This window comes from Anopheles nili, chromosome 3, assembly GCF_943737925.1.
Source record: "Anopheles nili chromosome 3, idAnoNiliSN_F5_01, whole genome shotgun sequence".
Classification (NCBI taxonomy): domain Eukaryota; kingdom Metazoa; phylum Arthropoda; class Insecta; order Diptera; family Culicidae; genus Anopheles; species Anopheles nili.
In genome coordinates, this window is record NC_071292.1 from 24,347,939 (window position 1) to 24,361,034 (window position 13,096).

At 48.5% G+C, this 13,096-nt stretch overlaps 2 protein-coding genes across 2 annotated transcripts; both read left to right on the forward strand.

The window, feature by feature from the left end:
* Nucleotides 1-452: 452 nt before the first annotated feature.
* On the forward strand, nt 453-5,735 carry LOC128725140 (protein phosphatase 1L). Its single transcript, XM_053818861.1, has 4 exons — nt 453-844; nt 1,525-2,206; nt 3,441-3,757; nt 3,842-5,735. Exons 1-4 carry the CDS (start codon nt 453-455, stop codon nt 4,053-4,055), a joined length of 1,605 nt encoding a protein of 534 aa, XP_053674836.1. The 3' UTR covers nt 4,056-5,735.
* A 3,244-nt stretch (nt 5,736-8,979) lies between these two features.
* LOC128725317 (uncharacterized) lies at nt 8,980-10,327 on the forward strand. The gene is made up of 3 exons (XM_053819050.1): nt 8,980-9,486; nt 9,550-9,857; nt 9,944-10,327. Exons 1-3 carry the CDS (start codon nt 8,980-8,982, stop codon nt 10,104-10,106), a joined length of 978 nt encoding a protein of 325 aa, XP_053675025.1. The 3' UTR covers nt 10,107-10,327.
* Nucleotides 10,328-13,096: the final 2,769 nt, after the last annotated feature.

A 13,096-nucleotide genomic window follows, 5' to 3' on the forward strand; every position in this document is an offset into this window, starting at 1 on the left:
AGCTTCTCGCAGCTGTTGGATTTGCGGCCAAATTTAGTTTCTTTGTAGCTTGTAGAAGTGCCCCGAGCGATAGTTGAGAGTAGTGACGAAGCTCGGGTTACCGCTCCGAGAGGTGTTCTCCCCTGTGACGGACCAAGGGGGGCAAAGGACAGCCGATCGGGGTTTCCGATCTCTGGCGTCAGCACTTCGAAAAGGGGCCGATATTTTCCGTGCTACTGCGATAGCTGCTGACACTTGCACAGTTACGCAGTTAAAAAGTTCATATTCCACGGCACGGAAGAGCATTCGCCGACCCAAATCGGTGCGAAGAATGTGTCTGCCGCTGGTACAGTTGGGAACAATTTAAGCGACTGATCCGGCTGGTTGTAATTGATATTTACACACTCGTGGTCTCGTGTACGCACCGGCACCACAACCGAGACGGTTTCGGGCGCAGTGATCGCCCGGGGAACATGGAGGACGAGCTGGAAGATAAGATACTGTATCAAACGCTGTCCAAGTCCCACATGAAGCTCCTCTCGAAGTTCGCAGTCGGCGTCGCGCCGCTCAACAGTTCGCTCAGCTACGTCTGGAAAGTGATGCGCGTGTATCTGCTAAAGCCGGAGGTCCTGATCGCCGGCCTGCTGATCTGTCTGTTCGTCCTGTATCTACAAGCAGCCGAGGTATGGAGCCGCGGATTCTTGGGACGCATCAGCAACACGCTCGGGCTGGGCGGCAAAGCGGGTGGCCGATCCGGGAAGCTGTCCATGTTGGCCTCGGCGGCGGAGAAGTACAGCTGGGAGGAACGCACCACCGGAAGCGCCGTGTACGCAGTCCAAGGACGACGGGCAAAGATGGAGGACAGGTAAGAGATGCGTGGGAGAGGTCATGCTGCACAGAGCTCTCGTGATCGGTCAACGGCAACGACCGAGAGATGAAGGACCGAAGGTGATAAGAAGTTGACGGTGGGTGGCAGCATATATGTGCCCCCTTTCCTTAGCTCCACATAATGTCAAAGCCGTTTTGCCGCGTATTTTTAGAATCCCCCAAACGGGGTGATTGTTGCGATACGTGCCTGCGCCGGAAAAGTGCAGAGAGAAAATAGCAGTCATCTGTCGTCGCCGATATAAGCGATGTGTTTCGCGTGAAATGCGTGCTACACAGTGGGTCACGCACTCACGAACCTTGTGAAGCATTGCTTGCCTCGAATTGTGAATATTGTACTGTAACCCGTGTTCCGATGCGAGGTGCAGCGTTTTTACCTTTTTCTATGGCACACAAATGGTTGCGCTTTTTGTGTATAAAATGCGCGTAAACCGCCAACCGCGCCTTTTGCTTGGTTGCTTTGTCATTGGCAATACCCACTTTAGCGATCGTTTGTTTGCACGGCCTTGTTTGCCGTGCGGAATAAACGCGGCTCACATGGCAGCGTGTGTTACATCAAGAGGGCGTGGAGTGCCGTTGACGCACGGTCGTTCTTCCTGGTAGATAATGAATCCGAGGTTTTCTTCCCTCTCCGGCTTCGGATGTTATCGCCCGACACAGATTCGTGATAAACGAAAACATCAACAGTAGCGGCATATCTCTGTTCGCGATCTTTGACGGGCATGGTGGCGAGTACGCGGCCGAGTACGCCAGAACCGTGCTGGTGAAGAACATCAATCAAAAGCTCATGCAATCGTCGGCGATCGCCGATGGGAAGGACGTACCGGAGCCGAAAGATGATCTGGCCTGTGCCGACGTGCAGACGGACAAAGACGATGAGGAACGAGGTGGAAAGGCAATGGCCGGCCCTGGGTCGGATAAGGAGCAAGAAATCAACGAACGCTACAAGCTGAATGCGCACAATGGGAACAGCGATCCGGCGGCTGCAACCGTCCAGCGGCGGCAGAGCTTCCGCAAATCAAAGACTGAAGACACGGTTGGTACGGGTGGTGGAGCAGCTGTGGGGGGAGCGGCAGGTGGAGGCGGTAATGGTGCGATCAGCAGCAACCAGCTGCTGGAGAACGATTTGCTCAGCAAGTACATGGGCAATCAATCGCCGGCCCGGCAGCAAGTGAAGAAGAATCTCCTCAACGGAACGTCCGGCGGCGTACCGGCTCCGGTGAAACCGAAAACCTACGAAGCTCGCTGCTACGTTCAGAATGGGAGCATCAACTTTGGGAAGATCCTCACCGACGAGGTGCTGGCCGCCGATTACGATCTTGTCGAGGCAGCCAAGAAGATGGTAAGTCCTTTGAAATTTCATTGAAATGTTTCTTTATTTTGCAAGCCACTTTCGCTACGCGTTGCACTGGTTGCTGACTGTTGAATCCTAAGCGCTTGTTTTAAGTCTAAAACTTGATGCAATTCATATTGGCTATTTGAAATCCACTGCGAATCCTCCATATGCCCGATGATGGAACGTCATCGCATGAGTCATACACTGGATTAAAGCAAAAAAAAAAAGATAGTTAAAATTTAATACAGTACACTCATACGAATGGCATGTTGAAAGGGAAAACGGAAAATAACCGTCGTAACGCCTGCCATTTCTGGCATTAGTAGGGACACTTACCCTTATTATACTCAGCTATATCGGGCAGTGTCGAATCAGACCTCGTGGGAATATCCAGATTTCCTATGTACTCCCTGCGGTGGTTCCGAGGAAAGTTGGATATACTTTCCCTATTCCAAGAAGTTCTTCGGATTTGGTTTGGTTCAATTCTCTCCCGAATGGATAGGTGAGGTGATTCTACAAAAGCAAACATGCGTTAATGCAAACTTAGGTCGATTGAAGGCACGATGATCCAATCCACTGAACAAGTAGTCTTACGGTTCAAACGGCTTTCAATTTGTTCAAGTCGGTTGAGAATAGCTGTTAGGTGGTGCTGCAAGGATTCGCATTGATTGCCAGTATTGAGGCGATCAAGGATGGTCGCAACATTTGCTTCCAGCGTTTCACTCGGTTTGTTTTTCGCGATGCTTTGCTGAATCTCTAAAACACTTCAGTAATGATCGCAAGTTAGTTACTTATGCATTTGTAGGCAGCATCCAATTCACTTTCTGGGTACATACTTTGTCTGTACGTCTTCCAGCTGAGAACGCAGCATTTCGTAACCAAAGCCACTGTTTCCTGCGGGTGAGCTTACCAAGAATTCGGCATCTGAATCGCCCGAAAATTGTGCTACGCACGTTGGAACTAAAAGGATTAACGCACTAAGGCACACCCGGAAAACGGAGAGTTTTCGTGTAGCTGCCATTACTGTTAATTCACCGACTGGTTTGCGATGGTGCTGCGAGCAACTGAAGCATCAGACAACTGGGAGCACTGAGAAATGTCTTATCAGTTCGGGGGAATTTTCCATCGAATTTGTTTTTGTACTGCTGAAATTGATTGTTGACTACTTCGTCTTTCTTTCTCAAGATTGTTTATTAACATGTGCTCGTTGATTTTTTTCTCTCTCGTCCGCTCCCATCAGTCGGATTTCGCAGGCACTACGGCCCTCCTCGCTGTCATCCACCGTAGCAAGCTGATTGTGGCCAATGTGGGCGATTCGCGTGGAGTGATGTGCGACCACAAGGGTAACGCTATTCCGCTGTCCTTCGATCACAAGCCGCAGCAGGTACGAGAGCAGAAGCGCATCGCTGACGCGGGCGGATTCATCGCGTTCAAGGGCGTTTGGCGGGTGGCTGGCATCCTAGCCACCTCACGTGCCCTTGGCGACTACCCACTGAAGGAGAAAAATCTGGTCATTGCAAACCCGGACGTGCTTTCGTTTGATTTGGTCGATCACAGGTGAGCGGGATCGTGAACGTTTAAAAAACATTGTCCTTATACCGATTTCTCCAATAACCTGCCGTTTTTTCTATCGATTTTTAGACCCCAGTTTCTTATCCTCGCATCCGACGGGCTGTGGGACACGTTCACCAACGAGGAAGCCGTCGCATTCGTTCGGGATCGACTCGATGAGCCGCATTTCGGTGCCAAAAGCATTGCCCTGCAATCGTACAATCGTGGCTCAGTGGACAACATCACGGTGCTTGTGATCGTCCTCAAAAACGGCCGGTATGAGGTGGGATCATCGAGTGATTGAGACTAAGGCGAATGATTCGTTTCGAAAAGGAAAGCTCGCTTCTCTTTCACGCCAAAAAATGTCTGATCTGGTTATCTGCATACCAGCAAAATCTTATAACATGTATGGAGCGCCTTTATCACTGTTTGGCGGTAAATCTACTGTTATCAGACGTAAAACGTGCTATTGAAGGCCTACTTGTCGACCAGTTGTATTGATTTAAACACTTTGAATATTGAACCATTTTTTTTCTGTTAAAATATCTCCCTCATTCAGCGTTTCTCTCTGAACATGGGCATGAATGCGTTCACTTTACGAGCATCGGGATCGATAATTTTACGTTTTTCCTTTTAATTTGTTTCATTTGTTCCTGTAACATTATTAATCTATTTTAGCGTAAGCCACTTTCGATCGGTTAATCTACATAATTGCGCGCTCTACCCAAAGAACACTTTGAACAAATGGCTTTGCTAAGCGGCGTGGGAAGCGAATGGAAGAAAGCAGTTAGATTTTAGGTTTAATGTTGTTACACTATCGGCTGTATGATTCTCTTTATGGTATGATAAAACAATGAATGACAAAGAAGACAGCTAGCCGGAAAAGGCAAACAAAAAACGTTACTTATTAGTAACGTAACTAAGAAAGGATAGCAACTACATATTTTCCTCCGTACATTGGACTCGCCTTTTGCTATCGTGTGTTATTTTAGCACAGATTTTCATCCCTTTCCGTTTGTCACTGAGTGCACCCCCGAGTCTGGTTTGTGTGAGGGCATTGCACATTTCCCCTGGAAGAGATACGTAAAGAAGCTAGGCATAGTAGCATTGTAATGAGTGATGATCTAGGTAGTTTGAAAATGTGATTTTAGAGAGATTTCGTTTTTACTGCGATAGGAGAAATGTCGGTACAAATGACGAACAAAGTGAAAGACACTCTCTCAATCAAGTCAAACCAACGAAGCAGCATGCTGGTTGCTCAAAAGGGGCTAGAAAAATTGGAACAAATTTCCCGTCTGAGTAGGTTAGCAAAAAAAAAAAGGATACTAAACTAATAAAACAAAATGAGGGTGCCGTTGTGAAGAAGTAATTCGAGCTTATGCTTTCGATTGGTGAATGCATTCTTATGAAAGTATGAAATCTCTTTGACACGGTGTCACAGGACACGTTAGAATGACGTAACGTAAGGCGGAGGGAGAGGCTGTTGGTGCCAAAAACTAAATCAGATCTAATCGATCATCTAACCAAACCTGATACTGTGGCAGCTCGCGTATTGGGATGGGAACATTAATATACTAAGACGAGCGCGAGCGTGATCGCTCGGAATGCTTTACAATCAATTTAGGTGTAACTTATGTAGAAGTGGCGCAGGAGTTGATGCGATCGAACGAACGAACTTACGGCTGACGAACAAGCGAGGCAGATAAGGATGGTGGATTTCAACAGAATCGTCATTAATCATAGGTGAAGAATAGTACCGGACTTGTTCTTTTCTACTTCTCTATTTAATTACGCACCTTAACACACTTGCAAGCTCCACCGGAACCGGAACGGTTCGCGTGGGAGTGGGTTTTGGGCAAGCAGAATTTAGCATAGCGGGCACAACACCGCGGATTGTTTCTCGCTTTTTCGTAATTGTACATATCTGTCGATGAGAAGAGGCGTACAGCAATCTCCAATAAAGACTCACCGTAAAATCCCTTTCTAAGGCTTCAAACCCGCCCGCGTTCTGTGTGTATTGTGCAGGTTCATCGTTACACCGAAAATGGGAATCGCCCCGCTAAATCCATCCATCAAAAGGAAGCACCATTGGGGGTTTGATTGAAGAACAATCATTGATAGCGTTGGATATGGTGCACATTACGACTTAATGGCACGTGATAAGATAGTATTGTTTGTGGGAGGGCAATCGTATAGAAAGAGCGCACAACAATGTAATTACAATGTATTCGTTCGGGCGGGCTCTTTTATTTTCTGCCGACGCATGAGTGCGCGATTAACTTTGCTTGGGCCGTTTGAAATGTTTATAAATTAAATTGTACCGAAAGACGAAACAATGTTGCACTCCCGCCCGATCGGATAGAAAAACTAATCGGTGAATCTTTACTGCGGGCTCTCACAGAAAGCTTATGTAAGCAGTTCACGATCGAGTTGACGTTAGGAAGCAAAACGCACGATCCGCTCGTGGAATGGCTTCCACACTAATGGACTGTTAATGGCCGACCGTCTTAGTAGCATGCACTTCGTCGTGTTTGTACGATCAGGTCCTTTTCCTTTCGTCATGTCCTGCGTTTTCTTTACGCCACGCCATCAGAAAGAGGCCACGATCAGCAACGGCCGTCGCAAGCGCGATCAAACAACACTCGTACACAACCATCGGAACCACGGGTAAATGTGGGAACGTGTCGGATCGTTTGGCACACATTCGGCAGCCGCGATAGCGTGGGTGACGGTATGGGTTCACCGAGAGCCGTTTGTCCGCGCAGCGTGTTTACAAACAACGTTCATCGTTTAAACGCCTCAGGGGGGGGGCTGAGAACTGGCCGTGCCGACTCGGAGGGGGGTCGATTTGTTCCAAGTGGTCTCCCTCGAGTGCGCGTCATGTTGGTTTCTATGGGTGTGGGTGCTCGGGTGGACATTCGGATTAGCCGGGCGCGTGTCTACGTGACGCCGCAGACAGCTGCCATGGCCAGATTCGTTGTTCGGACGCCGAATCGTGCAGTTTGTCTCGCTGCGACAGCAGCCATCGAATATCGGACCCGTTCGTGTAGCAGTTGAGCGGCGTTGGTGGTAGCGTAGCGTGGTGAAATAATTTTCGAAATAAAAAACAACTGTTATCCTGTGGAAAAAAAGTCCTTAACCCTTCAGCGCTCGGTACTGGCGGCAATCGGAAAAAAGGCAAGTGTAATTATACATCCCACGCGCGTGTTTTTGTTTTCATACCGCTAAGCCAGCACCGAACGGTAAAAAACCGGGCGTTATCCTGCTGTACAGGGACCGAAAACAAAAACCCCGAGCGCATCCACCTTGACCCCGATCTGTGGGAATTTTAATAGCACATCACAAGGAGCACAATAGGCAGGTGGCAAAAGAAATTGCGGTCCAAACCCAGTACCGATAAGAGAATTATCTGCCAGAGATAGGCTTCGTGTGTTTTTTTTTTTTCATCCCCCCCATCGTCCTTACAATGTCGGGGGTGTTTCACCTTTTTTTTTGGCGCGAAAATCGCCCTCACGCGTGTTAGGACGGAGCTGAATCAGGTCACAAGATATGGTGAACGTTTCGCTCATTCATCATCCCGGCGGGTGCGATGCTTCCTAGGGGTAGATACGATCCGGCAATAAATGTGGTCGCTACAAGCCGGTTCGTGGCGGTTCGCGTCGGTCACGCACCGGAACCGGCTTGCTGCCGGGTTGTCCGGGCAATTGTCCAGCGATAGCATGAGGTGCCCTCGTCCTTATCTACCGCCGGCCGTTGTACGGCATCTTACGCGTTGGAAGCGTGAGTTTCGCTCCCCATGACAACCAACCGGACCACGCCGTGAAGATGATGATGGTGATGATGAAGATGATGATGATTGCTCCGGTGTCAAGCGTTTGACATTTGATCCCAAACGAGGGGGTCGTCACTGGTCGAGTTTCTCGGTTTCTTTTGTGTGGAAGGTGTAGAGACGGATGTAATTTGGAAGGGGAAAATAAATCCCGATAATCATTTCCCACCCCCCACCCCCTCTGCGTGGGTGGAGGCTGCGCCCCAGTCAACGACTTGTAAACACAATTACATAATTGTTGAACGTAGTAAGCGTGGCTTAGGACGCGAGAACAATAGATTGCGATGGCAAGGATGGCAAAGATGGGAGTTTAGTACGGATACGGGTTTGATTTATGCTGAGTACGATGAGGGTTAGGAAGTTAGGAAGAAATATTGTTTAGACAAACAATATCGTTTGCAGACTAATTGCTGCTGGATAGGAGCAGTTGGTAGACGGTGATTTTCCTTCGTTCTAGAAATCCCAACGGTATTTTTGTTGTTGATTGTTCACTTTAATTTTGGGAAATCTGAACAGAATTTTCAACACGAGCTAGGTTTTGCCATTGCTTAGGTTTTTGAGATATTATTTGTATAGTTTTCCATGCTTTCATAACAAATTAGGGTTTGTTCAGGAAATTTCTCAAAAGCGATTGCAAATCGTTTCATTTAGAACATTACAATGGTTCGCTGAGGAACGGAATCAAAACAAATATGTTTTAAATTTTGTTTTACAGTTTGTTAAATACTGGACATGCAAGGATAATGTTTCAAATACAGGCCCTTATTTACAAGATATTTTCTCTCACTTACCCGCTTGAATTTCTCTCACTTACCCGCTTGAAATTCAAATTTACTTTCCCGCTGATGGTTATGCTACCGTTGCCTAATCAAAAATCAATTTTCACTCAAAAAGAGCATTGTCCTTCACCTACGATCTATGAGTTTCTTGGCGTTGGCTAGCGCGATAATCGTCTGCTTCACGCAATCAATGCAGTGCCGTAATAATAGCTCGCGATAATCAGACGGAAAGGGCTGACCGTCGTCTGGCTGAAACCTGAAGCCGAGTGCTGACTCGGTGATAGCCACGCAGCTATATTATGACCCACAACGGAATACCTCCGTCAGCTGATCGAGTGGACCCGTTCCAGTGCGACCAGTTGATAAGGGTCACATTTTGCGCGATGAAACTTTTCTTCCCACCAGCGTCTTAGAATGGCATGGGTACTGGGATAACGTCCAGATGGATCCGGTTGTGTTCGTCCAATGTTCGAGGTGGTCTATGACCTTTTTTTCCCTGCGATCTTGCAGGGGTGTTTGATAAGTCGATGTGATCATCTCTCCTCCACCGCCTACTTAGACAGTGCTCGTTTGCTTATAGCATCAGTTTGTTTCGAGACGCGTAGCCTACTAGATTCACGATGAGCAGCGTTACCATACTGGACGGAGGCTTTGCCACCCAACTCTCGGTACACGTTGGCAAAAGCATTGACGGTGATCCTTTGTGGAGTGCCCGTTTCAACGCGACCGATCCGAATGCCGTATTCAAGACCCACCTAGACTTTCTGGAAGCCGGTGCGGAAGCCATCATGACCAACACGTACCAGGCCAGCATCGAGGGTTATGGGGAGTATCTACACCTGAACGAGGACACCAGTCTGAACCTGATCAAGTCGACGGTACGTGTGGCTCAAATGGCACGCAATCACTTCCTCGCGCAGACACCGGCTGAGGAAAGACCGACCATTCCGTTGCTGGTGGCTTCGATCGGACCGTACGGGGCGCATTTACACGATGGCTCAGAATACACCGGGTCCTACTCGAGCGAGGTGTCGATGGACACGATCCAGAAGTGGCATCGTCCTCGGATTGACGCCTGTCTAGAAGCGGGCGTTGATGTACTTGGTATTGAGACGATTCCTTGCAAGGTAACCGGCTGTTTTGAGGAGTCATTTAGGGAAGACTAACGAGCCCATTTTGCCTTTTCACAGATGGAAGCCGAAGCACTGCTAGATATGCTGTGCGAGGAGTACCCAACGGTGCGGTTCTGGATATCCTTCCAGTGCAAGGACAACCTGCACCTGGCCAACGGAGAGCTGTTCAGCGAAACCGTCAATTCCCTCTGGGCGAAAGCGCGTGCGAGACGCAACAAAAACCTACTTGCGTTGGGTGTGAATTGCGTGCATCCCCAGATCGTGACACCACTCTTCAGGAGTGTTAACGAGCAGAAGCTGCCTGAATGCCGTATCCCGCTCATTGTCTATCCCAACTCCGGTGAGGTGTACACCATCGAGGAAGGGTAAGTTATCCGTCAAGAAACACCCGTAGTCCGTTGGGGGTGTAAAATAACTAACTGATTGGCGAGTCTGCTTCTTCCACGCACAGGTGGCAGGGCCGGGAAGATTGCGTTCCCCTGGAACACTACGTGCCGCAGTGGATCGAGCTTGGGGCACGTTTTGTTGGCGGATGCTGCCGGACGTACGCACGCGACATCAAGCGCATTAAGCAAAGCGTGACTGGCTGCGGAACCATCGGGAACCAACGTTGACCGGCGGGTGAAGCCAGCTAGCCCGTTTCTCTGCCCTGTGAGCCCTTTTTTTGTGGTCGAACGCAACACACGTTCCCTTTGTGTGGGCTGTTGAGCCGTTTGTTGCGTTTTGACCATTTGTCATGTATGCGCACGTGTGTTTTATGTACTGTGTGTTGTTTCGCGTGCTTCTGGCGCGATTAGTTTTGTAAGGAGAAACTCTCCCCCTGTTCACAGTGCGCAGCGCGTTAATTGTTGACAATAAAATATATATTTTATCTTACCATGACATTTTAACCAGCATGGTGTAGGAGTGTTTTATTTTATTGTTGTTGAGAACTAACAGGCGAAATAATTACGCACAAAACATTATGCCAAATGTTGATGTAAAATGATTAGAATCATGGATAGAATTTTTAACCAAAAGAGCTACTAGAATAAGAAATATACGTGAGTGAATAATATACTTCGGAAAGAATGAATCATCGTAACAAATGTATCCTGTTTTTACCATTTGCTGAAATGTCCTTTCTCGTTCACCATGGAAATAAAAACAAACATGCTTTTAATGGTTGTTTTACATAAATGTTTGCTTTATTTTGTTTCCTTGTTCCTTAATCCGTCTATGATACAGACCATATCGATATACTGCTCGTGCGTCTGAAACCGCTGCCGCAGAACGCGATCAACGGATCGAACTTGCTATTCACATCTGGGTTTCTTCCTTCGCTCGCCGAACAAATATTCACCTCGTGCTGCACTATTTCTTGCTATTTGTAGTTGCGTTTCTTAGTGCCGTATGATACCGCCGCATGATGTAAACCTCAACCGTGTGTACTCCTTCGTCGTCTGTCCCCTATCGGGAAAACATCATTTCGCGTGAACAAATCGTTACGCAGCTGTGTCGCCACGCACGGCCGCCATCACGGATCAACGGGGCGCGTGTACCATCAACGTTGCCGTTGGAAAATGCGCCGTTACCATGGTGACATGGTACAAAATATGCATCCCATTTTTGCATCTTCTTCTTCTTTTTGCTTCCTTCAACTCGCCCGCATACGCGAATCTCCGTCAATTTGCCGGTGCAGCGTGCAATCCCCGTACGCGTCCGTCGGTAGGTTTTTGTGCACCACGGGGGTATCAACGGCATCCAGCGGCGGCGGCATGCTTACATGCGCCTTGCTAATGAGGTTCACAATTTGCAGATTGCAACATCGCGGAATGCATCCCCGCTCGCGGCGCCGGCGGACGTTAATGAGCGGGCCCTTCTCCATTACAATGCACCTTCCTGTCGCCGCAAGGACGATGCGCGTTTGCCGGGGGGAAACAAGGATGCACGCGGCAACACGATAATTGTAAAGCGAGAACGAGAACGCAAAACCAACACACACACACGCACACTTATGTATGAATTTTACTTGTAACAGCTTACAATGAGATTGAAAGGACCCGCCCCACGATTTCCAACGATTCCTGCACCGTGCGTCCCTGCCCTTGTTTCGTATGTGCAGTTCCCATGCCGCCCTTCGTTCTGCAGTTCCCACCGTCGTCTGCCTGTCTGCAGGACATTGCCGGTGCTACGATATAACACTCTAAAATCGTTGTGTTCGGCTAACATGCTAAGATGAAGGGTGATTTGTATCTGTTGCTGGGCTTTTTGTTCGGGGTTTTTTTTTGCTTCTTCCCACCAGCCTCCCGTCAGGTTGTAAATACGTCGTTATTCACGAATCAGCCCTTCTCAAGGGGCTATCCCTTGTGCTACCCGACTCCCCGTGAACGCGTGTATAGATAGATTCTTTCTTTCTTTTTTCTTAATGTTTTGATTATAAGTTCCCAAATGTGTACCTTTTCGTCTCCCGGTATGCGGGACCATTCGACCTATTTCCCACAGTCGCCCTCGCTACCACAAATTGTGTCCTTTCTTCTGCGTAAGAGAGATATGGTTTAGTTTGGAGGGGGGTTTAAGTTAAAACTGCGCGGTTCGCTTCGTGTTGAGGCGTACGGAAAACTGGCTTCTGACATATACACTGGCTTCTGCTCCAGCAGCTCCTTAGTTACTAATTTAGCGAACGAGAGGAAGAGTGAGTGAGCGAGATAGAGCGATATGGAACGCAAACCCGGTCAGAACAAGAATGTGGACGCGCAAACCCACAAACGCAGATCCAACGCAAGGGTTGTCTGAAGTATTCTTTTATACACATCTGTCTCTGCTCTTAAAACGATGAGTTGAAAGGGGGATTTGGGAAGGTTTACCACCCACCTGCTCCTTACGGACTGTTGGCTATATGCTTATGCTGTCTGTACGTAATCTGATATCGTTCGTTAGCTGATATGGTTCGGTAAAGGATTGCAAAACGTAATCATCTGTTTTTCGTGGGTTTCCGTTCAAACGCACACGCGACACGCAAAAACGGGACGACATTTCGAAAGGACGCGCCGGCTTTTTGTTTCGTCCCATTTCAAGATGGAACCGAGACCCTCGCTTTCGGGATCTTATCGTTTCTAATTATCATCACGGATGATGCCACTGGCGCTGCTTTCCCGGGTCGCGCGTTGGCGTTCGTTAGTGGATCAAGAAACTTCATCATCGCCTTCCGCTGAGAAAAGCGATGCCAGTGTTTTTGGCGTTTTGGGGCCAATGATGGGTCTGGAACGGAAGGTTCGTGAACTTGTGCCACCAAACGCAGACGCTTACTACCGTCTTTCTACTGTCAGTTCTACCAGGTCCACTGATCCGTCGCGACCTGCTCACCTGCTGTGAGGAGGCTTTAGCAGTGTGCGGGTGTGCGTGTGTCCTTTGTGTCCTGTGAGTAATCTCTCAACCCGAGTCAACGTGGGGCACATGGCTCCGCGATCCTCGAAGCCTTCCCTATATGTGCGAGTGTGCCCTTTTCTATGGAGATGCTAATAGAATCGCCCCGTCAGGATACGCCACCATCGCGAGTTCCTTGTCACAGTAAGGGGGGGCTAAGGGCGATGGTGGCTAAGGGCATTAAAACCTTGTGAAGTTG